The 27,590-nt window shown below is 42.0% G+C and overlaps 1 protein-coding gene across 1 annotated transcript; it reads left to right on the top strand.

The window, feature by feature from the left end:
* The first annotated feature begins 346 nt into the window (after window positions 1-346).
* Window positions 347-24,745, top strand: LOC110304608 (myosin-2). Its single transcript, XM_085829285.1, has 38 exons — window positions 347-550; window positions 656-799; window positions 2,176-2,332; window positions 3,379-3,406; window positions 3,506-3,620; window positions 3,739-3,831; window positions 4,363-4,426; window positions 4,545-4,643; window positions 5,498-5,601; window positions 6,065-6,203; window positions 6,520-6,638; window positions 6,728-6,877; window positions 7,969-8,139; window positions 8,229-8,538; window positions 9,187-9,266; window positions 10,715-10,802; window positions 10,889-11,006; window positions 12,383-12,506; window positions 12,593-12,729; window positions 13,691-13,946; window positions 15,493-15,735; window positions 15,846-16,022; window positions 16,110-16,255; window positions 16,500-16,590; window positions 16,670-17,059; window positions 17,656-17,782; window positions 18,695-18,813; window positions 18,946-19,142; window positions 19,758-19,941; window positions 20,022-20,187; window positions 20,293-20,417; window positions 20,573-20,881; window positions 20,966-21,169; window positions 21,707-21,832; window positions 21,911-22,081; window positions 22,165-22,269; window positions 22,362-22,457; window positions 24,593-24,745. Exons 1-38 carry the CDS (start codon window positions 347-349, stop codon window positions 24,743-24,745), a joined length of 5,829 nt encoding a protein of 1,942 aa, XP_085685411.1.
* The last annotated feature ends 2,845 nt before the right edge of the window (window positions 24,746-27,590 follow it).

Here is a 27,590-nt window from a genome sequence, read left to right as displayed (position 1 = left end):
TGCACTATAAAGATTCCCTAGTAGGAGCTGGAGACATGACTCAGTGGTTAAAAGTAATTGTTGCTCTTGCAGAGTTCGATTCCTAACACTTACATGACACTTCACAACCATCTGTAACTCCAGTTCCAAGGGATCTGATACTCTCCTCTCTGGCTTCTGCAGGCACCAGGCATGCACACAGTACACATAGTACATGCACACAGTATATGCATGAATGTACATACGTACAGGGAAGATACTCATACAAGTCAAATCACAATAACTGTACAAAGATCTGTTATACCAGGCACTGCAGACTGTATGATTTTTTTTTAAATCCCTTCTAGGGTTTGTGAGTTCAGCAGTCATGAGCTCTGATGCCGAGATGGCCGTTTTCGGGGAGGCTGCCCCTTACCTCCGGAAGTCCGAAAAGGAGCGAATCGAGGCCCAGAATAGGCCTTTTGATGCCAAAACATCTGTCTTTGTGGCGGAGCCCAAGGAATCCTTTGTCAAAGGAACCATTCAGAGCAAAGATGCAGGGAAAGTGACTGTGAAAACAGAAGCAGGAGCGGTGCGTAGGGAGCCTGCTATGGTGTACCTGTTAGGTTTGTGCTGCATTTGGCAGGGTTGGTCACTCACTGACTTGACACCAATAGTTATCTTTCCTGTTTACCAGACCCTGACCGTGAAAGAAGACCAGATCTTCCCCATGAACCCTCCCAAGTACGACAAGATCGAGGACATGGCCATGATGACCCACCTGCACGAGCCCGCTGTGCTGTACAACCTCAAAGAGCGTTATGCAGCCTGGATGATCTATGTGAGTGACCCACACCAGGGGTCTTTAAGTGTCATCACCATGTGCCCTAAAAGCCGAGGCACAAATGTGTCCTAAGTATCTCTCAGTCACTAGAAGTCACCAGCAGAATTACTAGTTATTAAAAGGTTCATTATTGAAACTATAAGGCACATATTGTCTTCTCTCCCAAGGGAAGGCCATTGTCCATCTGGCCACAGGCTTTATCACAGATCTGTAGATTAACCATGCTAAGGCCGTTCCTTCCCTTTCTTTCCCTTCCCATCTCTTTCCTTCCCCTCCATTCTCATCTCTTCCCCTTCCCTCCCTTCCCATCTCTGTCAATTGCTGTTGCAGAATTTTGTCAATGAAGAAAAGACAAACACTCTGAAACATTTAAAAATGGAATTTTTAGGGGTTAAATTTCATTGTAGGGATTAAATCTCCCCACACAATAATACCAGAGTCTCTGTGTTTTGGTTCCTTTCATCTGTGCGATCTTTCCAGCATCTCCAGGCAGCCTTGAGTATTCTGCTCCGCTCTTCCCATCCCTGCATTCACACTATGTGTTTCCTGGTTATTCATTAACTTCCCCATCTACTGTGCTGACTGGGAATTTCTCAAAGGACTCTATGCTATTTATGTTTTAGTCTGACATCCTTGCAGGGTCCTAGAATATAATATGCATCCAATAACCATCTGAATGTAATGTATCTTATATTCATATTTTATACAGTTTAGCTAGAACTGATATTCAGCTGGGCAATACCCACACAGGTATACCAGATGTTTATGCTCTATAACCACTTTAATTGGCTAGTGATAGTCCTTAACCAGTTGACAGACAACTTTTAAATTCCTGTGTTTAATCGTTATGCATTTATTTGTTCTTTGTCGCTGTATAACTAAAACATACTTTACAGCATTTCCCAATACTGCCATATCTACACACTGCCCCACTCACTTTTGAAAGGCTTTTATCATGTTGTCTTAAAATATTCCAAAGTCCCCATCCTCTCTTACCGTTGAATACATTTATGTTCAAATTTATGTTCTTATAAACTCGAAGTGTCTCAGTTCTGCAAAGAAAATATATTCTTGTTTCTTTCAAACAACAAACAACAAAAATCTCTCATAGTCCACATTTTAAAACAAATAGACAGACATGGTGTTGGTGCTCTTGCTGTGGGAAAACCATGCCAAGTCCCAAGGGAAGCAGTAGGAACTCTGAACTGGTCATTGCCCTCAACTGATGCAGCTGCCCGTCAACCAGTCACTTTCCATGCTGATGACCAGGAGAAATGTACTCACAGGACTCCTTCTTCTTTTTAAAATCCAACCAAGTGAGTTGCACAGACAAGAAGGACCTTTGGATAGTCATTCTCTCTTTCTTTATACAGACCTACTCAGGCCTCTTCTGTGTCACCGTCAACCCTTACAAATGGCTGCCGGTGTACAACCCCGAGGTGGTGGCGGCCTATCGAGGCAAAAAGCGCCAGGAGGCCCCACCCCACATCTTCTCCATCTCTGATAATGCCTACCAGTTCATGCTAACAGGTAAGTGGCTTGGCTATTTTCTATGTGCCTAAATGTTTCTCTGTAGACCTCTATAGAAAGCCTCGAATCAATTGCACCATTCCCCTCGAGAGAATCCCCTCCCACAGAGGCTCATGTGAGATAATACAGGACGACCAATGAGCTCTCTAATGTTTAGAGGTCAACAAAAATTACTTGCAGTGAGACTTATGAACATAAACAGGCAAGCATCCGTGTGCAGATATACATGTGCACCCATAGAAACAGCCACACATACAGACTGTTACTGTATGGTAAAAAGCAGGAGAAAAAACTTTGCTTTTGCGGTTTCTCCTTATTATCAGAGATTATGATCAACAGTACACAGGATGCTGCCTTTGCTAGAACCAACCAGTGAGATTTTAAGGCATAGCTGGTATTAGGACATTATACTGTGACACTACCTCTATGGTGCTTCACTTAGCTAGGTTGATCTTATGTACTTGTGGGCCCTTTGGAAATGGCTTGGAGAATTCTTTAGGCTGAGCGAGGCATCACAGCTCTTGCTTTCCCTTAAAAGTATGATGAAGCCACGTGTACTGTCAACACTTCCACCTTCCCACCCTTTACGACTCCTCATGCATCAAAATGTTTCCAATGTCTCAGCAGGCATTTGTCCTTTTGCCCACCATGAATGTGTCACTGATTTAAATTGTCATCAAAATGGGATGGGCAAGCCAAGTCTAGTTTAGATATTGATTTCACAGTAGAATATTAGAAAGAAAGCCTTATGCTTCAGGAAAACACAGTGTAGTCTCCCTTCTACCAAGGCTTTTAGGCAATTTCTTCATCATAGGATTTCCCCCATTGAATGGAATGTTTTGGGAAGACATGAGTGGTTGTCCTTGGTTTAAAAGGGTGTATGTGCACCAAGTATGGGGAGAGAAGAAAGGGAAGCTGTCATGTCACTGTGCACTAGGTGCTAAGGCGGCTAAACAGAGAAATAGAAATCTCATGCCCTGATTCCTTCCTAGCCATTTACAAGTGGGTTTGAAACAACATTAAGTGTTTACAATTTCTCTTTGCAGACAGGGAGAATCAGTCAATCCTGATCACGTAAGTAGGGTTTGATGTTTTCTTGGGTTTGATGTTTTCTTTTCATGGCTATGGAAGATGCTAGGTGTGGGGCCTCCTCTGATTGTTTTGACTTAACAGCGGAGAATCCGGGGCCGGGAAGACTGTGAACACAAAGCGTGTCATCCAGTACTTTGCAACAATTGCAGTCACTGGGGACAAGAAGAAGGAGGAGGCAACTTCTGGCAAAATGCAGGTGAGGGTGACTGTCACAGAGTACAGACTTCGAGTGTGTGTGTGTGTGTGTGTGTGTGTGTTATTCCTAGCAAGAAATCCCTGAGCCTGATAAGCAAGGTCTGATCTTTTCCTTGCAGGGGACGCTGGAGGATCAAATCATCAGCGCCAACCCCCTGCTGGAGGCCTTTGGGAACGCCAAGACCGTGAGGAACGACAACTCGTCTCGCTTTGTGAGTCTCTTGTGCACTGTGATGGGCACTGTTCATTGGCCAAAACCGTGGAAAGTCTCTGATGTAGTCTTTGAGTCTTTATTCACATTATATTCTACTGTGGTTTTCTTTGGCTTATTTTGAAGATCAAAAACTCTGGCCAGAAGGACATGTGACTCCTTTCTGGATTATTTTATTTCATTATCATTACTACTACTACTACTACTGCAAAATACTTTATCTTTAATTTTAATTAATAATAACTGCATATATGTATGGGGCACAATGGGATGTTTTAATATATTTATACAGCGTGGGATAATTAACCCAAACTAATTAACACAGCATCACCTCGTATATTTATATTCATAAATTCTTAAATCCAAGATAAAATCTTTCTACTTGTAAAACAGAAGTAGGTATTTTATTTCTGCTATAAATAGTCTCTGGCTTGGTTTAAAATTAAAGCAGTATTGTCCCAAATGTTTTTGAGCATTTTCAATGATTTGATATTCCTGAAAACAAAGTAGACATATTAGTTTTCCTTTCAAGGGTAAATTCATCAGGATCCACTTTGGCACTACGGGGAAACTGGCATCTGCCGACATTGAGACCTGTGAGTGTTCACCTGCAGCGCCACTCTGCTCTCAGGTCTGCTAAAGCTGCCTGACAGTCAAACCTCTTCACCCTGTCAGCTTTCACAGTTTTCCTGCTTCTGATCTGCTTTCTTTTAGATCTGCTAGAGAAGTCCCGGGTCACTTTCCAGCTTAAGGCAGAAAGAAGCTACCATATATTTTATCAGATCACATCCAACAAGAAGCCAGAGCTGATCGGTAAGGGATGCCATAATTCCTCTCCAAAGTCACCCCTCCCCCCCTACACACACACACACACACACACACACACACACACACACACACACACACACGTCACCACACCAGCCAGGGCATTGCCTAACCTGACGCACCATGTCTAAATTCTGTCAAGCCTTTTTTTTTTTTTAAATGGAAAATGAAAGAAGCTTTTCAGGAGTAATTGTGGGAAATCTTTGTAAGTTTGTTAAAATTTATATTTGCTTATTATAAAGATTCTTAAGAAATCAAAGGAAAAGTGAAAAACTATCTCCAATTTCTACTATGAAATAACCATTATGAACACCTACATAAACATCCCATTCACCTTCAATGGGTATATTGTTACATAATGATAAATGTATACAATTTACCTGGTTGGAGTAATAGTCACACTTTTATAATTTATATATATTTACTGAGTGTGTCACAGTTTCATCTATATTAATGTGGCTGCATGGTGTTGTGGTTGGTTGCATAGTGTTCCACACTAGAGGTAGGCAAATTTTACTTAATCATATTCTTTCCCCTTTAAGGTTTCAATTTGCTTCCATTTCTGATTTTAAAATAGCTACTACAATAAAGACTATGGTAGTATGAGGTCAACTTTCCATCATTCTTTGAAAGTTTCACACATGCATACCATTTGTTATGATCATGGTGATGTTTAAAAACTAGTCAATGACAGGAAACACCATGCTGTCATCTTCAAGGTAGTTAGCACCCGTCAGTCTTTCACCCACGTATCAAGTAGTTACCTTAGAATCAGTCTGGAAGTCTCTTGGTTTGATGAAGAGATAGACTATGTTCATCTTTGCTCTCTTCCATGTACTTAGAAATGCTGCTGATCACCACAAACCCATATGATTACCCATTTGTCAGCCAGGGGGAGATCAGTGTGGCCAGCATTGATGACCAGGAAGAACTGATGGCCACGGATGTAAGTAGAACACAGAGCGATGTTTAGAATGACTGCGCAAGGTCAGAGATGTGGTTCAGTAAGATAACTATTCAGAGCTGCCAGAAGAAATAGCAAAGGGTGGTGGGTATTAAGAAAGCACTGGATTCCCAGGATCAGATGCTGTCCCTCCACAGGCTTTTAAGATCCCATCACCTCAGAGTTTGCAGAGGTCGTGATGAAGCTGAGGTGTGACTTCTCAAAAATAATAAGTGTCTGAGGTTTACAATGGTTTCTCCTAAGCTTCTTTTTGACGTGTGAGAAACAAAAGCCTATAACTTAATTGCACAAGTGAGCATCCTCCCCACGTCCCTGCTAAAGAACCTGCTTCCCTCCAGTAGTTCCGGTGTAATTTCCTCAGCCTTACCAGCTAGTGAGGAATGGGAGCATGAGAGGTAAATAACAGGCCTTAATCTAACCGCTCTCATCTTGACTTTGTTGGCAGAGTGCTATCGACATTTTGGGCTTTACAAATGATGAAAAAGTCTCCATTTATAAGCTCACCGGTGCTGTGATGCATTATGGGAACATGAAGTTCAAGCAGAAGCAGCGGGAGGAGCAGGCAGAGCCAGATGGCACCGAAGGTACCGGCTGCGTCTTCCACCTGACGTCATGCTTCGTTTGAAGCTCATGTTCTTAACGTGTTATTCTGAGTTTTCCTAAGAAGGCAGACTCACATTTCAGATCTGAGCTTTATAGAGCACTTAAATAATATGCTATGTAAAGCACAAACATAATTTGGGGTAGTCAAGGTCTTGAACTCAGTAAGAACATACGCAAGGCTATTAAAAATATACTGGAAATTCTGCACTACATGCTTGAAGATAAAGCATGTTTTTCTTTTTTAAGAAAATGGATTTCTTTGCACCCTAATACCATTGTATCCATGCTTTCTTATAGTTGCTGACAAGGCTGCCTATCTTCAGGGTCTGAACTCTGCTGACCTGCTCAAAGCCCTCTGCTACCCCAGGGTCAAGGTCGGCAATGAGTACGTCACCAAAGGCCAGACTGTCGAGCAGGTAAGCATGATATTAATAACCATCGCAAGGGGATCAAAGCATTGAACCTTCCTCATGTAATGTCAAGAGTTCTATCTTCATCTTTCAAGGTGACCAATGCTGTGGGTGCCCTGGCCAAGGCCATGTATGAGAAGATGTTCCTGTGGATGGTCACCCGCATCAACCAGCAGCTGGACACCAAGCAGCCCCGGCAGTACTTCATCGGGGTCTTGGACATCGCTGGCTTTGAGATCTTTGACGTGAGTTGCAAACATATTGATGGAACACCTTTATATCTATGACTATATTACTAAGACGGAGTCTTAGGAACCTTCCTTGCCACTGTCTGTCACATGAAGACACATAGGAGATTTTCTTGGTACCTACTAGTCATTTCCTCTGTCAAGTGACAAACAACATGTGTAAGGAAGACCCTTCAATTCACTGCAGGACAGAGGGAGTTAGCTTGTGAAAAGGGAAAGGTTCTAAAAAAATCCCACGGTGTAAAGGAAGCTGATATTAAGTAGCACAGCAGAACTTAGTAACATCTAATATGCTCAGAGTACACAGTGCAGAATTTACGGAGAAATACTTAGGGAGATAATAAAGTCTGTAAAAGGCTTAATAATTTAGAAGCATCATTAATTAAATGCAATTAACTTTTAATGCTTGTTAATGTAATATCATGAAATAAAATTTTCTATTTGATCATGAGATACATTTCCCTGCTCAGAGCTTTTTAAAAGTTTATCTTCTCTTTTGATTATAACAATAAAACTCGGCTTTAACAGAAAATATAGAAAAGCAAGGAAAAGCACACAATTCTGCTAAGTTCATTTGACATTTTGGTAGGGTTTCTAGAGATATAAATGTGCACTCTTCTATCTTGCAATCTTTTGTGTCCTGCTTATTGTTCCCATTTCACACTAAAGAATAATTACTAGTCACTTGAAATTCCCATCATAGTGATATTCCTGCAAGGCAAGCTCTGAACCAACACTTTATGGATCGAGAGTTTGGGTGAGGCCTCTGGAAGCCATAGGGGCAACTGGAATACATAGAAGGAGGTTAAGTAGAAACCCAGGGGGAAAAAATGTATGATTTTAAGCAAATTCAAGCAAAGAGTATTAGTGCTGATTTAAGACATTCTGTAAAATGGCAACAAACAGGGACTTCTACATGCCTCAAACCTTCCATACTTTTCTGTTTTGTATGAAAAAAGAAAGAAAAAGAAAAGAAAGAAAAGAAAAAGAGACTCTACTGACCAATGATGTTGACGCTCATCTGAAAGTTATTTTAAATAAAATGTTCAGTTAATTTTAGAGAGAAATAAGCACATCTATTTATTTAGTTCAACAGCTTGGAACAGCTATGCATCAACTTCACCAATGAGAAACTGCAACAGTTTTTCAACCACCACATGTTCGTGCTGGAGCAGGAGGAGTACAAGAAGGAGGGCATCGAGTGGACCTTCATCGACTTCGGGATGGACCTGGCGGCCTGCATCGAGCTCATCGAGAAGGTATCCATCCCACTCCGTCTGTCTGTGGCCCCTTCCCATGGACTTCCCGCTCTTATTTACTCAGCCACTTTGCCTCACCTTCAATCCAGCCAATGGGCATCTTCTCCATCCTGGAAGAGGAGTGCATGTTCCCCAAGGCGACAGACACCTCCTTCAAGAACAAGCTGTATGAGCAGCATCTTGGAAAGTCTGCCAACTTCCAGAAGCCTAAGGTGGTCAAAGGCAAGGCTGAAGCCCACTTCTCCCTCATCCACTATGCGGGCACCGTGGACTACAACATCACTGGCTGGCTGGACAAGAACAAGGACCCACTGAACGAGACCGTGGTGGGGCTGTACCAGAAGTCTTCAGTGAAAACTCTGGCTTACCTCTTCTCTGGGGCTCAAACTGCTGAAGCAGGTTAGGCTTCCAAACCTTAAATTTCTATAGTTATTACAATTCAACTATTAGGTTAAGGCTAATGAGATAGCCTAGGCAGAAGGGTGGCATGCCAAACCCTAATTCCTTGAGTAGTAGGCAATGCTGTAGATAGAAATTTGTGGTTCACCTCTCTACTGAAAGAGACCTTATCACAAGGTCCAAAAAGGAACTATGAGGCTCTCAACCCTAAAAAGACCCAGGCTTCTGAAATTTTCTCCTCTTTCTCCCACACTACTGAATGTGAAGCATCTGGGGATATTACATACAATATAGTGGCCAAATTCTACCTACAGCATTAACTTCTGCTGATGATATTTTTAAGTCACTGTGTGACATGTATCAATGTTGGAAGGCTCGTCTTCTCATGGTTAGATGACCGCTGTTTATATCAACTCCATATAGGTAACAAACCACTGAAAATTGGGTGTATAGATAACGAACCACAGAAAAGTGGGTGTAAACTTAGTTAAAAATAAGGTTTCAAGAGGGCCAGTGGGGTAGGAGGAAGTTTCTAGGGAGGAGGAAAGTTTGACTTGAGCATCAAGAGCACAGAAATCTCTATGATTTCTGTGACAAGAGAGAGCCCACTGACTGTCTTTGAACAACGTTATTCTTTTCCTTCTTCAGAGGCAAGCAGTGGTGGAGCTGCCAAGAAAGGTGCCAAGAAGAAGGGGTCCTCTTTTCAGACCGTGTCTGCCCTGTTCAGAGTAAGAACAAACTAACACCCCAATTGCTTTAGGAATTTGGCTCTAGAAGTATGACGTCACATTCTCTGGAAGATTCTAGAAAAGGGTTGACATTTACAATTTTGACTGATCTGTAGTGGAAGGAATTTAAATCATCCAGACACTATCTTATCTCATTCTCATGCTAAGTTGCCATAGGATGAAGGGTACCTCTTGGGAAACCTTACAGAACATAATGATCCACCATTCATAAACTAGTCGGGTGACAACCCAAAGCCATGTACAGAAGTATTAAGAAAATATCAGTAAGACTAAGGAACCTGGAAGTTGTGGTGTTGCCATCCTGTCATCCTTGGGAGGCAGAAGCAGGAGGATTGAAAATGTCAAAACAGCCTGGGATACATTTTTGAGAATATCCAATGACAGCAAGCCCAAACTAAACCCAACTAAACCAACATCAAAACAAAGAGAAAGATTAATGCAACCTAGCAGCTAACCTACAATCAAGCTAATATAATATTGTTGCTACTGATCCATTCAGTTGTCAACACCAAGTTTTAAAGTATTATGTTATGGATGGAACTGTAAAAAACCATCTAAGGTCCAAACATGGTGCATGATTGCATATCCTTATTGAATAACTAGAGCATAGTAAAAGATAGAGGTATCATGTAATACAGTGCTTCTCAACCTTCCTAATGCTGAGACCCTTTAATACAGTTCCTCATGTTGTGGTAACTCCCAACCACAACATTATTTTTGTTGCTACTGTAGTTTTGCTATTATGAACCATAATGTAAATATCTGATATGTAACCCCCAAAAGGCTTGCAACCCACAGGTTGAGAACTACTGATCTAGTAGGTAATCATGTTTGGATGATCAAAGGTCAGGGAAGACAGCAAGACAATGTTAGTACAAAGGGAAAGAAAGCACACCGTCAGGCTTTCCCACACTCATCCCTCCTGCCAACAAGAATGCAGACAGATGGACTGAGGAAGAGGCTACAGCCCAGCAGAAGCAAGAAAAGTCTTTCTTTTTTAAATGAGAACTGCTTCTCCTGGGCCAAGGCTTAGTCAGTAAAGTACTTGTCTTGCAAGTGTGAGGGTCTGAGTTTAGATTCTCAGGACTCACATAAAAAACCTGGCATGGTGGTGTGCTCCTACAAGCCCACCAATGGTGAGACGGGAGGCAGAGACAAATGGAGCCTTGAAAGACCCCAAGATAGCAAGCTGTGGCTAAAGTTCTAATCCAATGAGAGACCCTGTCTCAACCACAAGGTGGAAGATACTCAAGGACTGATACCCAAGGATGGCCTAAAACTGTAGAGGAGTGGTGTGCATGTGCACACACACACACACACACACACACACACACACACACACACACAAGCCACAGAGTTATTTTACAGATGTCAACAATTGCTCTTTCCTCTCCTGCTATTCTGACCAAAGTTCTCTGCTCTTACAGGAGAATTTGAACAAATTGATGACCAACCTCAGGAGCACCCATCCTCATTTCGTGAGGTGTATCATCCCCAATGAAACCAAGACTCCCGGTAAGAGTCTCTAGAGTGAAAGCCCAGAGCATGGCTGCCACATCTCCTGTGTTGTATTCCGCTGAGAGATAAACATGCATTTGCAGGTGCCATGGAGCATGAACTGGTCCTGCACCAGCTGAGGTGTAACGGGGTGCTGGAGGGCATCCGCATCTGCAGGAAGGGGTTCCCCAGCAGGATCCTCTATGCAGACTTCAAGCAGAGGTCAGCCTTCTAATTATGATCTGTCTTTGATGGTTAGTGTAAGCAGGTTGGATGTAAGCAAGACAATTTAGTGAAAAGCATGCCTCTATTTAATTAGTCATAAAAGGAGTGAAGACTCCGACTCTCACAACACTTTAAAAAGATACTATATGTTAAGCACTATATGCAAAATTTCCACTGGATATACGGAGGTTCATAGATACATTCTCTGGTGTCAGTAATTAGGAGAGCTAGCCTTTTTACTATTTGATCTCATTTAACCCCCACCATCACACAGTTGAGATGAGAAGTACTATGACCTCATTTTCTGGACAAATGAAGTAGGGTTCAGAGAGATCAAATTATTTGCTTAAAGACAAAGCTAATAGGTCACTGGGGTGGCATGTTGCACCTAGAGCTACAAATAGGTCACCTTTGTGTTGTGCTTGATTTCAGTTTTCTCTTGCAGGCTACTTTTCCAGTTCCCCAAAATAAAAGGGGACCTGTCATAGTGAAAATTCCTTAGTTAGAACTCCCTGATAAGCTGATCTAGAGAGTCAAGAATGACTTCTGGGTGGCAGCTACAGGACACTGGTCTCATTTAAGTCTAGAGCTGGTTAAGTTGACAGGGAGCAGCAGAACTCAAGACCCAAGGGCACCCACGGTTTGCTCTTAGGCCATTAAGATAACTCCCCACATCTAAAATATCATCTATTATATACCTTAACTTATTTTTTATTATTAAAATATAATTATACCATTTCCCTATTCCCTTTCCTCCCTCTAGCTCCTCTCATGTTCCACCTCCCTTTTTCCTTCTTAAATTCATGGATTATTTCCTAATTAATTAATCCATACTAATTAATTAATGTAATTAATTAATATTAATTAATAATGCATCTATATTAATTAATTTAAAAAGCATAATTTTTTGGGACCAGGTATCTTTAAGCAAATTTATCAAGCCATGATATCATATTATATTGCATAGGTCCTCTACTCTTAAATGTGAACAAGATCATGTGACCCTTCCTTGAGGACAGAGTCTGATAAAAAAGGAAAAGAACAGGAAGAGTGGGGTCATGCACTCCAGAGGCAGAAGTGGTGGGTCTCTGTGACTTTGAGGCCAGTCTAGTCTACATAGTGAGGACAGATAGGACAGCCATAGCTAGCTGTATGTACTTTGTCAAAAAAAAAAAAAAAAGATTGTAAATATAAAGAAGCTACAATGGCATGAAAATATATAGCAAATAGGTTGAAAAACATGCAAATAATGTTCCTCTGTGAACAGAGAATAATAATTCTTAAAAATCTTTAATTTTTAAAATTTAAAATTTTAAAAGAGATTGGCCACTGTTCATAAATAAAATCTTTACAAACTATACTTACTTCAACAGATACAAAGTGTTAAATGCAAGTGCCATTCCTGAGGGTCAGTACATTGACAGCAAAAAGGCTTCTGAGAAGCTCCTGGGCTCCATTGACATTGACCACACTCAGTATAAGTTTGGTCACACCAAGGTAATCCCCCTGAAATCCAGCCTCTTGTCTTCTTGCCCTTTGAACTTTGTATGATGTTTCTGAGCTGCAACATTGCCTGCACACAGGTCTTTTTCAAAGCTGGTCTCCTGGGGCTCCTAGAGGAGATGAGAGATGACAAGTTGGCCCAGCTTATTACCAGGACCCAGGCTATGTGCAGAGGGTTCTTGGCGAGAGTGGAGTACCAGAAGATGGTGGAGAGAAGGTATAAAAATTCATAGTTTATTCACATCTTGTGTCTAAATAGACTTCTATAGGAAAGTGGGAGAACCTGAGTTCTGTCAGCATGGACTATATATATCCTGAGTGTCTGGGTGAAAACTCAAGAAGCATCAGGCATGGATAGTTTTTTTTATCTAACACTGAAAAATACACTAGTGAGTAGGCAGAGATAAAATTTTGCCCTTCTGTTTATTTCTAAAGAGGTTCTATTAGATATATCATTAAATGGAGGACCTTAAAATGTATAGTAATTTCAAAAAATGACTTTATATAGTTTTTATATAAAACAATTTCTTCAGTTGAATTATTTCTATTATTGAACTATCATAATTTAAAATATGGTATTTGTGAAGATCTTTCCACATTAGGCTACTACAATATCATCAAGGGAGTTAACTTCCTGGTAGTCTAGTTGAAGAACTAATACGTGACAGAGCCTGATGTCTGAGGACTGGAAATGAGAAGTGTGTTATACATGGCCATCTGTGCATCCACACACATGAACAAGTCTGTGTGCACACACAAACAGGTTGCACGACACAACTTTTATCACTTGAAGTTATGCTTGTTTTTTCTAACCACAGTCACTATGCTATATTTGGGTAGCTAACTACCTATATATGATGGTCAATAATTTTTAAATAACCTAGATTAAGGCAAATGTAACATTATAAATTAGAATGCTGCATTCATACAGAGTCAGTATTTTTGAACAAGCTCTTCAGATGATCTCAATCATGTCCAAGGTTGGGACACAATGGTGTAGAGAAGTTGGTTACAAGTCCTTGAGCATCACTGTGAAATATAACTTTTCTGATCTGCAAGGTTGACTGAAAATAGAGAATAGGGTGGGATGGAGGGGGACCAAAGCTGTGACACTCACTCCTGAAATTTATACTTGCTTCATCATCCACTGTATCTAATTAGCAACTGCCTTATTTCAGGGAGTCTATCTTCTGCATCCAGTACAACATCCGCGCCTTCATGAACGTCAAGCACTGGCCCTGGATGAAACTCTTCTTCAAGATCAAGCCCCTGCTGAAGAGTGCGGAGACCGAGAAGGAGATGGCCACCATGAAGGAGGAGTTCCAGAAAACCAAAGATGACCTTGCCAAGTCAGAGGCAAAGAGGAAGGAACTTGAAGAAAAGATGGTGTCCCTGTTGAAAGAAAAAAATGACTTGCAACTCCAAGTTCAGGCTGTAAGCTGGGGCTGAACGTTGGGTATCTCTAATCAAGGTGAAGTGCTGGTGCTCTGGCCATGATAAGTGAGATGCATCATTGTCAGGGAGGCACTCATTGTACAGGGAGGGTTAATGACACCAACTGGACACATTTCTCTCACTGCTCATTAAACACCCCCAAAACAGTGCCATGACAATGAAGTAGAACTGTCTGTATTCTTCCAGTCTGCACAATTTCAGCAGTCTACAGGAATTGTGGCTTCTTTTCAGCTTGAAGATAGTCCTCAAAAGTTATTAACACAACCCAAATAATGTAGTAAGAGAAAGATGATGTGGAGAGATTTTTCTTTTCAAATGTCCTTGAGCAACATCTTGACATCCATTGGCTTCATGTTACCACAGAGACAGCAGATGGGTGATGATGTTCTACACCAGATTGCATTGCATTATTGTTAGTTATTGATCTAAAAAACCCATGCCTGTAATTTCTTCCCTCTCCATGGACATTGGCTTTTTGTACCACATCCACAACTCTGTCTTAATTTCTGAACCTTCTCCCAGTTTTTATTCCATCAAACTTGCTAACTGCTCACTTCTGGGCCAGCCATCTTAGAAATCTTTCCATTGATCTGGGAATATAATTTACAGGACTAGTTTCCATTTGGGTTAAACTTACTTGGTCATATATATATATATATATATATATATATATATATATATATATATATATATGTGTGTGTGTGTGTGTGTGTGTGTGTGTGTGTGTGTGTGTGTGTGTGTATTCTTATAAGATTGGTCTCTGCTGTTAAGTTGGGGTGGCATGATAACTCTTCCAGGCTCACAGAAGCTGACTTCTTTCTGCTTCCTTCAAATCTGCACCCAATTATTCCTTTCTATTCTCCTCGGATCCTATTCACTCAGGTGAATTCATGACATGGGACACACCGCAGTCTCTTAGGCATTCAAAGGATGGTGGCAGCGGATTATAAGCATATATATGTATGCAGATATCATATGTAAAAGTGTATCATATATATCATCTGTATATCATATATCTATATATATCATTTATAAAGGAAAACCATCCTCCAGTACCACAGAGAAAAATATTTCAGCACCTGTAGCATCTTGCAGTTTCCTTGTACAAATGCACACCCATCTGCCTCTTGCTGTTTTCCCTAAAAGATGATTTCTACACACTTCATTCCTACCCATCTCACAAGGGTCAGCTTGAAAACTAATTTCATGAATGCATCAGGGAACCAATGCATTTGATTTTCCAATATTATGAGGTATGTTTTAAATTCATGGCAGCCTTTGAGAGATGGGTGTTCTAATCTATTATAAAACTCATTGTCATAAAGGAGAGAAAACAACATAGTTTATTTTCCCCACATAGGCAAAAAGAATTGTACATAGTAGGTGGTTTATGAAATATAAATCCTTAAATAGATAAATAAACAAATGTAAGAAACCCAGTAGACCAATTCAAGAAGGTTAAACTCTTACTATGACAATATATTTTATTCTTTCTCCCTAATTTCAATTATATTGCCAACTCCAGGAAGCTGAAGGCTTGGCAGATGCAGAGGAACGATGCGACCAGCTGATCAAAACCAAAATCCAGCTGGAGGCCAAAATCAAAGAGGTGACCGAGCGAGCCGAGGACGAGGAGGAGATCAATGCGGAGCTCACGGCCAAGAAGAGGAAGCTGGAGGACGAGTGCTCAGAGCTGAAGAAGGACATTGATGACCTTGAGCTGACACTGGCCAAGGTTGAGAAGGAGAAGCACGCCACGGAGAACAAGGTATGAGACGTCTACACGGGAAGCTTATGACTCATTTTAATGAAGAATAAGACATAAAACCAAAGCTATTAAGACCCAATGTTTAATGCAAAGCACGTTTGCTTCCCAAGGTGAAAAACCTGACAGAGGAGATGGCAGGCCTGGATGAAACCATCGCCAAGCTGACCAAGGAGAAGAAGGCCCTCCAGGAGGCCCACCAGCAGACCCTGGATGACCTGCAGGCAGAGGAGGACAAAGTCAACACCCTGACCAAAGCCAAAATCAAGCTGGAACAGCAAGTGGATGATGTAAGTTGTGCATTACCAAGGGAATGAATGGTTTCCTTCTAAAGGAAACTATACATTTCTTCCTACTCAAACACTACATTCATCTAGCTTGAAGGGTCCTTGGAGCAAGAAAAGAAACTTCGCATGGACCTAGAAAGAGCCAAGAGAAAACTTGAAGGTGACTTGAAGTTAGCCCAGGAGTCCATCATGGACATTGAAAATGAGAAACAGCAGCTTGATGAAAGGCTCAAAAAGTAAGCAGGAAAGAACCGCTCAGGGCTGTGCTTCCGGTTGGCTACAGATGGAATTTCTTTTTTTTTTTTTTTTGGTTTTTTTCGAGACAGGGTTTTTCTCTATAGTCCTGGCTGTCCTGGAATTCACTTTGTAGACCAGGCTGGCCTCGAACTCAGAAATCCGCCTGCCTCTGCCTCCCGAGTGCTGGGATTAAAGGCGTGCGCCACCAGATGGAATTTCTACACTGTGTTTCTTTTCTTTAAGGAAAGAGTTTGAAATGAGCAATCTGCAGAGCAAGATTGAGGATGAGCAGGCCATCGGCATTCAGCTGCAGAAGAAGATCAAGGAGTTGCAGGTACGTCCATGGCTTCTATCCGTCTAATTCATCATTAAAGGACCCAAGAAGCTGAGTCGGTCTTTTCCACCACCTCCAGGCCCGCATCGAGGAGCTGGAGGAGGAAATCGAGGCAGAGCGGGCCTCCAGGGCCAAAGCAGAGAAGCAGCGCTCTGATCTCTCCCGGGAACTGGAGGAGATCAGCGAGAGGCTGGAAGAAGCTGGCGGAGCCACTTCAGCCCAGATCGAGATGAACAAGAAGAGAGAGGCTGAGTTCCAGAAAATGCGCAGGGACCTGGAGGAGGCCACCCTGCAGCACGAAGCCACAGCAGCCACCCTGAGGAAGAAGCACGCAGACAGCGTGGCTGAGCTCGGGGAGCAGATCGACAACCTGCAGCGGGTGAAGCAGAAGCTGGAGAAGGAGAAGAGCGAGATGAAGATGGAGATCGATGACCTTGCTAGTAATGTAGAGACAGTGTCTAAGGCCAAGGTACATGTTTGGAAAATGGATATTAATGACACTAATCCATATGGATGCCTCAGTTTGCACAGGGTATTTTCTAGACATTAAGTCATTTGCAGGAGGAGTACAGAAAGATACCAGAGAAATGATAGTGTTTTTTAGTATTTCCATTTTACATACGAAGATATGGGATTCAAAGAAGCCAAGCACAGGAATCCATCCCTCTGTTGTTGATAAGTGACATAGCACAGTCACTTGTGCTCTCCAAATTAGGGTCGCTCATATTTTGTATTGTATAACAATGTTCTAGTATATGGAAAAGGAGTGAAGCATTTTTTAATAACTTCGTAGAGAACAGATCATATAGTTCTTACAGAATTATAAAAATCAGAGTCCAATCTTCAAATTTTCATATTACTATAGCATCCAGCTTCATAATTTCTCTTCAGTAAAAGGAAAGACATCATCTAGATTATATTAAATTTAGAATAATTTGATTTATTTGTTCAAAGAAGTATGTTTTCCTTTGCAGGAAAACTAGCTGCAGCAAAGGCTATCCATTCTCTCAAAGCTTTGTCATCTCTCTCTCTCTCTCTCTCTCTCTCTCTCTCTCTCTCTCTTAGGGAAACCTCGAGAAGATGTGCCGCACCCTGGAGGACCAGGTGAGTGAGCTGAAGTCAAAGGAGGAAGAACAGCAGCGACTGATCAACGACCTGACAACCCAAAGAGGACGACTGCAGACCGAATCCGGTAATTCTCTCTCTTCAACGCTGTCTGAGCATAGAGATGAGGTAGTTAAGAATAAATGAACTGCTGATGTGAGCATCTAATATAAGCGACTAAGAATACCGGTGATTCACCAGAAGGCTGAGAATCAGCCTACATCCAAGTCATGACTAGTGCAAGCTCTGAATCCAAAAGGCCTTGAGGATTTATCCACAGAGGAGGCTCTGGAATCAGGAGACACTCCAGCATGATCCCAGGGTTTCTGTCTCAGCTCACATCTTTTGTTGTTGCCATTCCTATTTTGCAGCACAGGGGATGAAATTCAGGGCTTCACACATGCTAAGCAAGTAGTCTGCATTGAAGTTGTGTTGTGTCCCCAGCCCTTCAGGTCCTCTTGTTTATGTCAGTGTGAACTTAATTTCTGAAGGAAGCAAGGCCCAGGCCCATCTCTCAAGTGTCCCTAGAAAATCCCCAAGATGACTCACTGGGCAACATCTCACAAGCCTGCAGTGTTGAGTTCAAACACTAGAAGCCACAGAAAGTGGGAGAAGAGAACTCCAAACAGTTGTCGCCTTTCACATGAATATTGTAGCAATCACACACAAACAAACACACACACACACACACACATCTGTGGAAGCAGATTTTTTTAGATCCTCATTTTGACAGTCAACACTAGATTTTGCATATTGTCATAGAAATAAGATTTTACTACGAGGAGAGAAAAGGAATGTACATTGTATTTATTCCTCTGGGTTGCCATGCCAGCTTTATTAGAAAACGTAGAGATTTTTGCACAGAGCTCGAAAATATCAGTAAGTAATTTAATCATCCAAATTCTCTATTTGGGGTGCTGAGTTAAATTTGCGTCTGAAATGGGTTTCAGAGTTTGTTCTTTACTTAGAGAACATTAGTGCTGTTTCTTCTGTTTCCCAGGTGAATTTTCCAGGCAGCTTGATGAGAAGGAAGCGCTGGTATCTCAGTTATCAAGGGGGAAGCAAGCATTCACTCAACAGATTGAGGAGCTAAAGAGGCAGCTTGAAGAGGAAGTAAAGGTGATTATTAATCTAAGGCTGATGGCTGCAGTTTGTTTCACGAGTTGACCCTAGAAAGAGCCAGTTCCACCATCGTTAAGGGGAATAAATATTTAAATATCTAGTACAATGAAGATGTGAACATCTCCATAGGCCAAGAACGCGCTGGCTCACGCCCTGCAGTCCTCCCGCCATGACTGTGACCTGCTGCGGGAACAGTACGAGGAGGAGCAGGAGTCTAAGGCTGAGCTGCAGAGGGCACTGTCCAAGGCCAACAGTGAGGTGGCCCAATGGAGGACCAAATATGAGACGGATGCCATCCAACGCACGGAAGAGCTGGAGGAGGCCAAGTATGTGCACATTTGGGAAAGAATGTGCAGAAAACTTTACATATCCATGCCACGTCATTGCGAACTAGCTTCTGTCTTCTAGACTACCATAATAATCCCCCAGTAAAATGAACATATCCCCGACCTCCTGCTGACTTAAAATCCAGTTAAGGTAACAAACAATTGAGAATTCCAGAGCCTGCTACTCTTTGACAAATGTCCCAAGCTCATTGCTACCTCTGCACTGGCTGCTCCGTCTGTACACAACAGTTCCTTTTGGTCTCCCACTAGTTCACTCTGTCTTCTTAGCATGACCTTCCCTAAATAGCTAGAGTTCTCACTCACAAATCACCGCATTTTATTACTCCTCACTGCATTCATATCTGAAGGGTGTTCTTAAGCAACTTTAGACTTGACTGTTGTTGATGTCTCTCTCTTGTCTGAGCTCCATGAAGGAGGCGACATTTGTCTTGTTCACCGCTGTGTATTCATGATGTCTGGTTCTAAGAGGACCCTAGTGAATCTTGTTGAGTGAATGAATAACATCAATATGAAGTTTTCGATACTCTTCAATGTGATGATAGTTCATATCTTTAATATGGTTTCTTCTTCCTAAAACTTCATGTAATCTTCAAGGAAGAAGCTGGCTCAGCGTCTGCAGGCAGCTGAGGAGCACGTAGAAGCCGTGAACGCCAAGTGTGCTTCTCTGGAGAAGACGAAGCAGCGGCTGCAGAACGAGGTGGAGGACCTCATGCTGGATGTGGAGAGGACCAATGCCGCCTGTGCTGCCCTGGACAAGAAGCAGAGAAACTTCGACAAGGTGATTCCCGACGCATCCTCTCTCTGCTTGGCACATCTTTTTCCATCACCCACAGCAGCTCACTGCTCTTGTTTTCTCAGATCCTGGCAGAGTGGAAGCAGAAGTATGAGGAAACCCATGCTGAGCTTGAGGCATCCCAGAAGGAAGCCCGCTCCCTGGGCACTGAGCTCTTCAAGATGAAGAATGCCTACGAGGAGTCTCTGGATCAGCTAGAAACCCTGAAGCGAGAGAATAAGAACTTACAGCGTAAGGCCCTTTCTCTCTCAACAGTACCCATGACTCGGAGGGAATGCTCGCTCTTCTATGCCATGCCTTGACCACAACCTTACCTGCTTTTCACCCTATTTACAGAGGAGATTTCTGACCTCACGGAACAGATTGCAGAAGGAGGAAAGCGCATCCATGAACTGGAGAAAATTAAGAAACAAGTCGAACAAGAGAAGTGTGAACTTCAGGCTGCTCTAGAAGAAGCAGAGGTACAGGCTGCATGCACGGTTAACCAACTTATAGAGGAAGAATTAAGTCCACCTACAGGGCATGCAAACAGGCACAGCACACAGTCTTCTGTGTGTAGTAACACTGCATCATGCTTGTTCCCCGTTTGCTAATGTTGCCTCTCGCTGTCCTGAAGGCATCTCTGGAGCACGAGGAGGGAAAGATCCTGCGTATCCAGCTGGAGCTGAACCAGGTCAAGTCTGAGATCGACAGGAAGATTGCTGAGAAGGACGAGGAGATCGACCAGCTGAAGAGAAACCACATTAGAGTCGTGGAGTCCATGCAGAGCACGCTGGATGCTGAGATCAGGAGCAGGAACGACGCCATCAGAATCAAGAAGAAGATGGAGGGAGACCTGAACGAGATGGAGATCCAGCTGAACCACTCCAACCGCATGGCTGCCGAGGCCCTGAGAAACTACAGGAACACACAAGGCATCCTCAAGGTAGGTGGCACCAAGAGGCGGTCCCAGATGAGTGGTGTGACCCTGCCTGTGGACACAGTGTCTCAATGATGGTTTATTACACAGGACACTCAGCTGCACCTGGACGATGCTCTCCGGGGCCAGGAGGACCTGAAGGAGCAGCTGGCCATGGTTGAGCGCAGAGCCAACCTGCTGCAGGCTGAGATCGAGGAGCTGCGGGCCACGCTGGAGCAGACTGAGAGGAGCAGGAAGATTGCAGAGCAGGAGCTGCTGGACGCCAGTGAGCGCGTGCAGCTCCTCCACACTCAGGTGGGCTTTTGCACAAACACCTCCTGGCAGTAAAAGCATCTCAGAACATAAGAGCTTGTAATTTTTAATGTAACAGCCAGATTTTAACTTTTGCCAATTTTTACTGGGTTTCTGAATGAGAAATCTCTCACTGTTTTATGTTAGCAATTGTTTTTGATTCTCTTCTAGAGCATTTTATGGGTGACCACACTCTACTGTGTCAGCATATCTAGTCATTCTTATTGTCAACACTGACATTTTTATTGTGAAGAAATGTCATGCTACAAACATCTGTTGCAATTTTATTTATGTGCATGGACAGTCTGGTAAATGACAACTATGAAATCATAAGGCTATTTCACTTCTAATGCACGTCAAAGTGCTGACTCTCTCTCAGCATCTCTAATTTTTCTTTTCACAATTGTGATACATAACAAAGCTCTTTAATGTTGAGAAACATTTCTTTTACTTAAAATTTTTTATCTTATGATATTCAAGAAATAACTACCACTAAGTACTTTGATAGCATAAGAAAGTGTAACACTCATTTCCAACCAGAACACCAGCCTCATCAACACCAAGAAGAAGCTGGAGACAGACATTTCCCAAATCCAGGGAGAGATGGAGGACATCGTCCAGGAAGCTCGCAATGCAGAAGAGAAGGCCAAAAAAGCCATCACTGATGTGAGTAGAGTCACATTTCTGCACTCAGTGAGCAGTGGGAGCTACTGATTTCAAGAGCTTTCTTGATTTCCTAATAAGGCCGCCATGATGGCAGAGGAGCTGAAGAAGGAGCAGGACACCAGCGCCCACCTGGAGCGGATGAAGAAGAACATGGAGCAGACCGTGAAGGACCTGCAGCTGCGTCTGGACGAGGCTGAGCAGCTGGCGCTGAAGGGCGGCAAGAAGCAGATCCAGAAACTGGAGGCCAGGGTGGGTGTCCCCGTGTTTGTACATTTCTGTAGGTTTCCAATGGCGCATTGGACCATATTTCTTCAGAGCCTTCCCTTTTGTAGGTGCGTGAACTGGAGGGTGAGGTAGAGAGTGAGCAGAAGCGGAATGCCGAGGCCGTCAAAGGTCTGCGCAAACACGAGAGGCGAGTGAAGGAGCTTACTTACCAGGTAGGCAGTGGTACTTAGCAGCTAAGCCCCGTCCAGATGTATATGAGACACTCACAGTGATAGCGCACCCTATGGTTCTTATAATCTTACAGACAGAAGAAGACCGAAAAAATATTCTCAGGCTTCAGGATTTGGTGGATAAACTCCAGGCAAAAGTGAAATCTTACAAGAGACAAGCTGAGGAGGCTGTAAGTATCTTTAGGATAGAGAATAGTCAAGTCCTTGAATTGGGAAACGCTACTAAATAATTCACTGTATCATCCCATTTAGTAAAGAAACTGTTCTACAGATTCTGTACGTTAGGGCTTTATACATCTTATTGCTTCTCACATATTGTTTCTAGTATCAATAGCTTGATTTTAAGGGAAAATCTCAGCTTACAAAGGAACCACAAGAAGAATTAAAAGCAGAAATTATTCAGGTTGTTCTTCCAGGCTGTGACAGGACAAAGTGGTACAGAGATAAGATACATAAGCAGAAATCCCCAGACACCTAGCTGTTAACAAGCAAACTTAAAAATAACTCTTGGGCACTGGAGAGATGGCTCAGCAGTTAAGAATGCTGGCTACTCTTCCCTGGGGACCTGAGTTCAATTCCCAGCATCCACAACCATCTCTGCCTCCAGGTCCGGGGATCTGACACTCTCTTTTGCTCTCCATAGGTACCAGTCAAACAAGTGGTTTGCAGACATACATCCAGACAAAATATCTGCACACATAAAATATAGAATAAAAGTAAAAAATAACTCAGGCTAAAATAGATATTGGAAACGTGTGATTACCAGATTGTTATTTATTATAAACAATAATAAAAGGAAGATTTGACTTTTACAGATATATGGAATGTAGCCAAATTGTGTAGAGGATTAATAATGCCTATAAAGCAATGGTTTTTATAGGCTTTTAGTATGAATCAAATTAAAAATAAATGAATACATTTATATCTAATTTAGAGATTAATACTCATAATGCAATGAAGCCAAGAAAAGAAATGAATCGGTTAGAGAATATTATTTTGTAACATGACATTTTAGTAATGCCTGATACCTTCTGGAGAATCAATGAAGCAAATATAATATAGCTAGTTTAACGAAAAAATTAGAGACATACAAATAGCGCCAAAGGAATATAAAGGGAGACAGGTCTTGCACATAGAGCAGTGTTTTTAGTGTAATGTGTATAGCAGTTCAAAGAGCTGAAGTCACAAAGATTCTGATCTTTTGTTTTTCCCAGGAGAATGTGCGTTACCAAGCTGGGCTAAAAACTTACTTCAGAATTACTGTTGAAAAGGACCCAGGTCCAGATAGTTCTGTCAAAATTTCAAGGAACAGATAATCCCCAGCTATGTAAGCAGTTCAAGAGCATGGGAAAGAGGCAAAGCCTTCCAATTCACATTACAAAGCTCGCATAACCCTCATACCAAAACCGGTCCAAGGGAGGACAGGGGAAGAAGCGAGGGCAGCCTTCCCCAGGACTGCTGCCACGGCAGGGACACATTGCTAAACACTGAAACCCTTACTTATCCTAAGGGCTTGTCTATCCGTGAGGAAATAGGCTTAAATCCTCCAATGTGAAGATGCCTTATTCGAGAATCTGTCAATACAATCGTTATATCAAAAGCAGCAGAAATAATCATTTTACGTCAAAATAACCTATGGTCAAATTCAATGGACATTTTTCATGTTTTATATGATTATGAAATCATGCTTACTATGACGAGGAATAATTAACTTCAGTTAACTGTCATTACCTAAAAGCAAGCATTAACCACCTAGTCTTATTTATTTATTTATTTATTTATTTATTTATTTATTTATATTCTTGTTTCTCTGATCTTTTTGTCTCCTTTTGCTTTATTCATGGCATATATCCATTCAGATAATTTGGTTGTTGAGGATGGAGAGGTGGTTCAGCCATTAAGAGTACTTGTGGCTCTTCGGAGGATCTGAGTTTGGTTCCCAGCACCCACTCCAGGCAGCTAACAACAACATTCAACTGTAGCTCCAGGCTTTCCAGCGCCCTCTTCTGTTCATCAAGAGGGTCTGCATACACACATGAAGACATACATACATACATACATACATACATAATACACAGATACAATCAAATAAGATTCTTCCAAAATTACGTTTTGTTTGCAAAATTTGTGATGTGATAATTTTGAGACACCAATCCCTAATCATAAAACAGTTTCAGTGGGAAGCAAGAATCTTAGAAAGGGCAAGATTTTACTTCTCTATTCATACCAAGCGCTGTTTCTGCCAGTCTACAAAGCTTAGAAAGATTACAGCACGGGTTTAATAGAATCCCATTCTTATTCTCAGGAGGAACAATCCAACACAAATCTATCCAAGTTCCGCAAGATCCAGCACGAGCTGGAGGAAGCTGAGGAGCGGGCTGACATTGCTGAGTCCCAGGTCAACAAGCTGCGGGTGAAGAGCCGGGAGGTTCACACCAAAATCATAAGCGAAGAGTAAGGCAGTCCCGATGCTGTGGAATGACCGAAGCGAGGCACAAAATGTGAAGCCTTTGGTCATGCGCCTGTGTGATTCTATTCCATCCTGTTGTAAGGAAATAAAGAGCCCAAGTTCCTTTGCAAGCAATCACCTTGGGTTGGCCCTGTCTTTTGTCCCCTTCCTAAAGCAGTGTCAATGTTTGCAACATCTCAGTGATAATTACATCCCATCTGCAACTCAGAGACACACACTTCTTTACAAGTATCTGGTTTATTGGGATGGTTTGAGTTGATAAAGGTGTCACTTACCAAGAAAGCCTGTTCTGATGGAAGTAATTTCTATTTCTTTTGAGTTGTTTCTGGTATCTTCATATTGGCAAATCCCAGAAAGTTTCTACCACCCATAACATAAATCCGATTTTCTAGGTCTAGACAAAGAATGGTGCTAAGTATATTTCTACAGAGATAGTTCACATTAACCATGTCATTAATTCTCCATGTTTAATAACTGCATAAAGAAAATAAGCACCAAGTATTCTTCATTATAATATTAATAACATGAAATTACCCATAGTATACATGATAGCTCATGTGAACCATCAATTTTTTTTTTTTGTGAAAGCTGTAGGATGCCTATCAAATCTGAACACATACAAAACACTATTTTATGTTATAATTTGGTAAAATAAGTTATGTGCCTATTTTTCACATTCTTTGTAGCCTCCTGTATAATTGTATGAATAAAGTTATTGACTAAGAAGACTAGACCAAGAATCTCATAGCAGTTTGCTCAATGCATACATATGCATGTAGATACAATATGAAGATACCAGGAACAAATTTATACACACACACACACACACACACACAGTAGCTATCTAGATATCTAGATTATTGAGACATTTTCCTAGAAGATTAACATTTTAGAGCTGGAAACAACTTTGATGCACTGCTAAAAACACAGTCTTCCTAGACAGTGCCTGGTAAAAGCTAATTGCTAACTTCTCAACTGAGCCAAAAGAAAATTGTCTTGGCTTAAGGTCTTGGCTTATGTGGCAAGTCTGAGACTGATTTCAATGAAGACATGTGAAGGCAACTTCCCAGGTAAGCTGGTTTGCATTGGTCTTGTGGAAGAGCACAGGATTGCTCTTCTCGCTGTAGTGGCTCTTCTTCTCTCGTTTTTTCCCCCTATCTCACCTATCAATGCTTAAGTGTCTTATAGCTTGGTAGTAACAACAACAACAACAGCAGCAAACCAAAGCTTCGCTTTCTCCTCTCTGAAAAGTAACCCCACCCCCACCAGTAGAACCAAAGTTCATCTTAAAATTTCCATCAAATCCTATTCAGAGAATTATGAAAACATTTGCTCTAAGAACTGTTAGTCGCATTTTACAGATACCTAATGGAGAAACAGATACATAAGAAGCAAAGTGATGTACCTGAGGGAGCAAAGCAGCTAGTAACTGTCTAGGAAGCTCCCGGCGGATGCAAAGTTCTTCAAGACCCTTCTTGGTGTCTTCAATCTGCTCTAGATAGAGTGTCACCATCCGGAGTGCTGGGCTACAGATCAATTAGCTCACAGTCCAAACCACTGTGTGACTCTCCTCTGAGAGTAGATGGTCCTCTCTTCTTTGAGCTTGGTTGCTTTGTTAGAAGGATGAGGGTCACAGAGTCCCTTGCAGTAGTGAAATCATATGACCATCGTGATCTGCATCTCTAGATACCTACGTTCACACATGGCAATCTGCAAAACAAGACCCTGGGGGCTCAGTCTCAATCATGCAACCTTAGCTAAGAGAGAAGATTCCAGGCCATTCAGACAGCAAAGCAAACACGAGTTAAAATAGGAAACAATGTCCAGGTGTTATTTGTAAGTGAAAATTTAAATATATACCACCGAGGCTGCTGGAGAAGTCAAACTTACTGGCACTTATAAACAGAAATCCCATTTTTAAAAATTTTCTCACATCCATTTTCATACAGGAAACAGGTTTTCACAAGCAACTTGAGGTTGTTTGTTCATTTGTTTTTAGTGAGAGAACAACGCGTGTGGCTAGGCAACGATTTGGGGGTAGGTCAGGAGTGGGAAGGGGATGACTTGACAGTGAGTCAGAGGTGACTGACTGGAGGAAACAAAAGCAGCTGTCTTTCTTTGGCTGTTCTTCATCAACCAGATTTTAAAATTAAGCTTTGAAGCATCCTTCCAAAGGGACAATGAATTGAAAACAAAACAAAACAAAACCTATCTTCTTGGGAGGAAGCAACAGTTGTTGCAGCTACACTGAGGAGCTGAAAGCTTCCTTGGTTTAATATTGCAATTGTGTGGCAGCTGAAGAGCCTTCACAGAGGGCACTCAGTGAAACAGAAGAACTCCAGGCAACAAAGTGCACGGATTCCAGAACTCAGCAGTCTTTGAAACAACACCTTACATTATTCCAAGGACGGATCATTTTCCTATCACCAACAACTCAAATTATTTATAGGAGATTGATTCATATACTTAACCCAATGTGAGAGGGAATATTTCTAATTATATCCAAACATCCTTAATATGAGGGGAATTAGGCTTGGAGACCTTCCTTGCCAAAAACACATTTTGCCAAATATGTTTTAAGAAAGAGGAGGAGGTTACGTGTTTTCCATATTTGATCCTATAAAAGTACCCCTTGGAATGAGAGTGACTTGTCTTTCCTCATAAAGCTTCAAGGTAAGAGGGTGTGAGGACAGGGCTCTGTGTGGACGGGAAGGGATGCCTGGCTGCTGGTGTGCATGCCACACATCCTGGCTCCTGCTGCCCTTGGCAGTTCCTCCAGTGAAGCACCAAGTTACTCTGTAGCAATTGTAATTAGATGTCTTAGTCTTCCTAG

The sequence above is a fragment of the Mus caroli genome, unplaced genomic scaffold (assembly GCF_978045245.1).
Source record: "Mus caroli unplaced genomic scaffold, Mus_caroli_1 scaffold_13, whole genome shotgun sequence".
Classification (NCBI taxonomy): Eukaryota; Metazoa; Chordata; class Mammalia; order Rodentia; family Muridae; genus Mus; species Mus caroli.
Note: the sequence above shows the minus strand (reverse complement) of the source record. Positions and strands in the feature narration are given on the sequence as shown.

Excerpts from the sequence above, each read along its gene's own strand:
- LOC110304608 (XM_085829285.1), top strand. The coding sequence starts at position 347 with ATGAGCTCTGATGCCGAGATGGCCGTTTTCGGGGAGGCTGCCCCTTAC. Across the intron at positions 6,204-6,519 it reads AGAGCCAGATGGCACCGAAG|TTGCTGACAAGGCTGCCTAT; the intron begins GTACCGGCTGCG and ends GCTTTCTTATAG. Across the intron at positions 17,060-17,655 it reads AGACAGTGTCTAAGGCCAAG|GGAAACCTCGAGAAGATGTG; the intron begins GTACATGTTTGG and ends TCTCTCTCTTAG.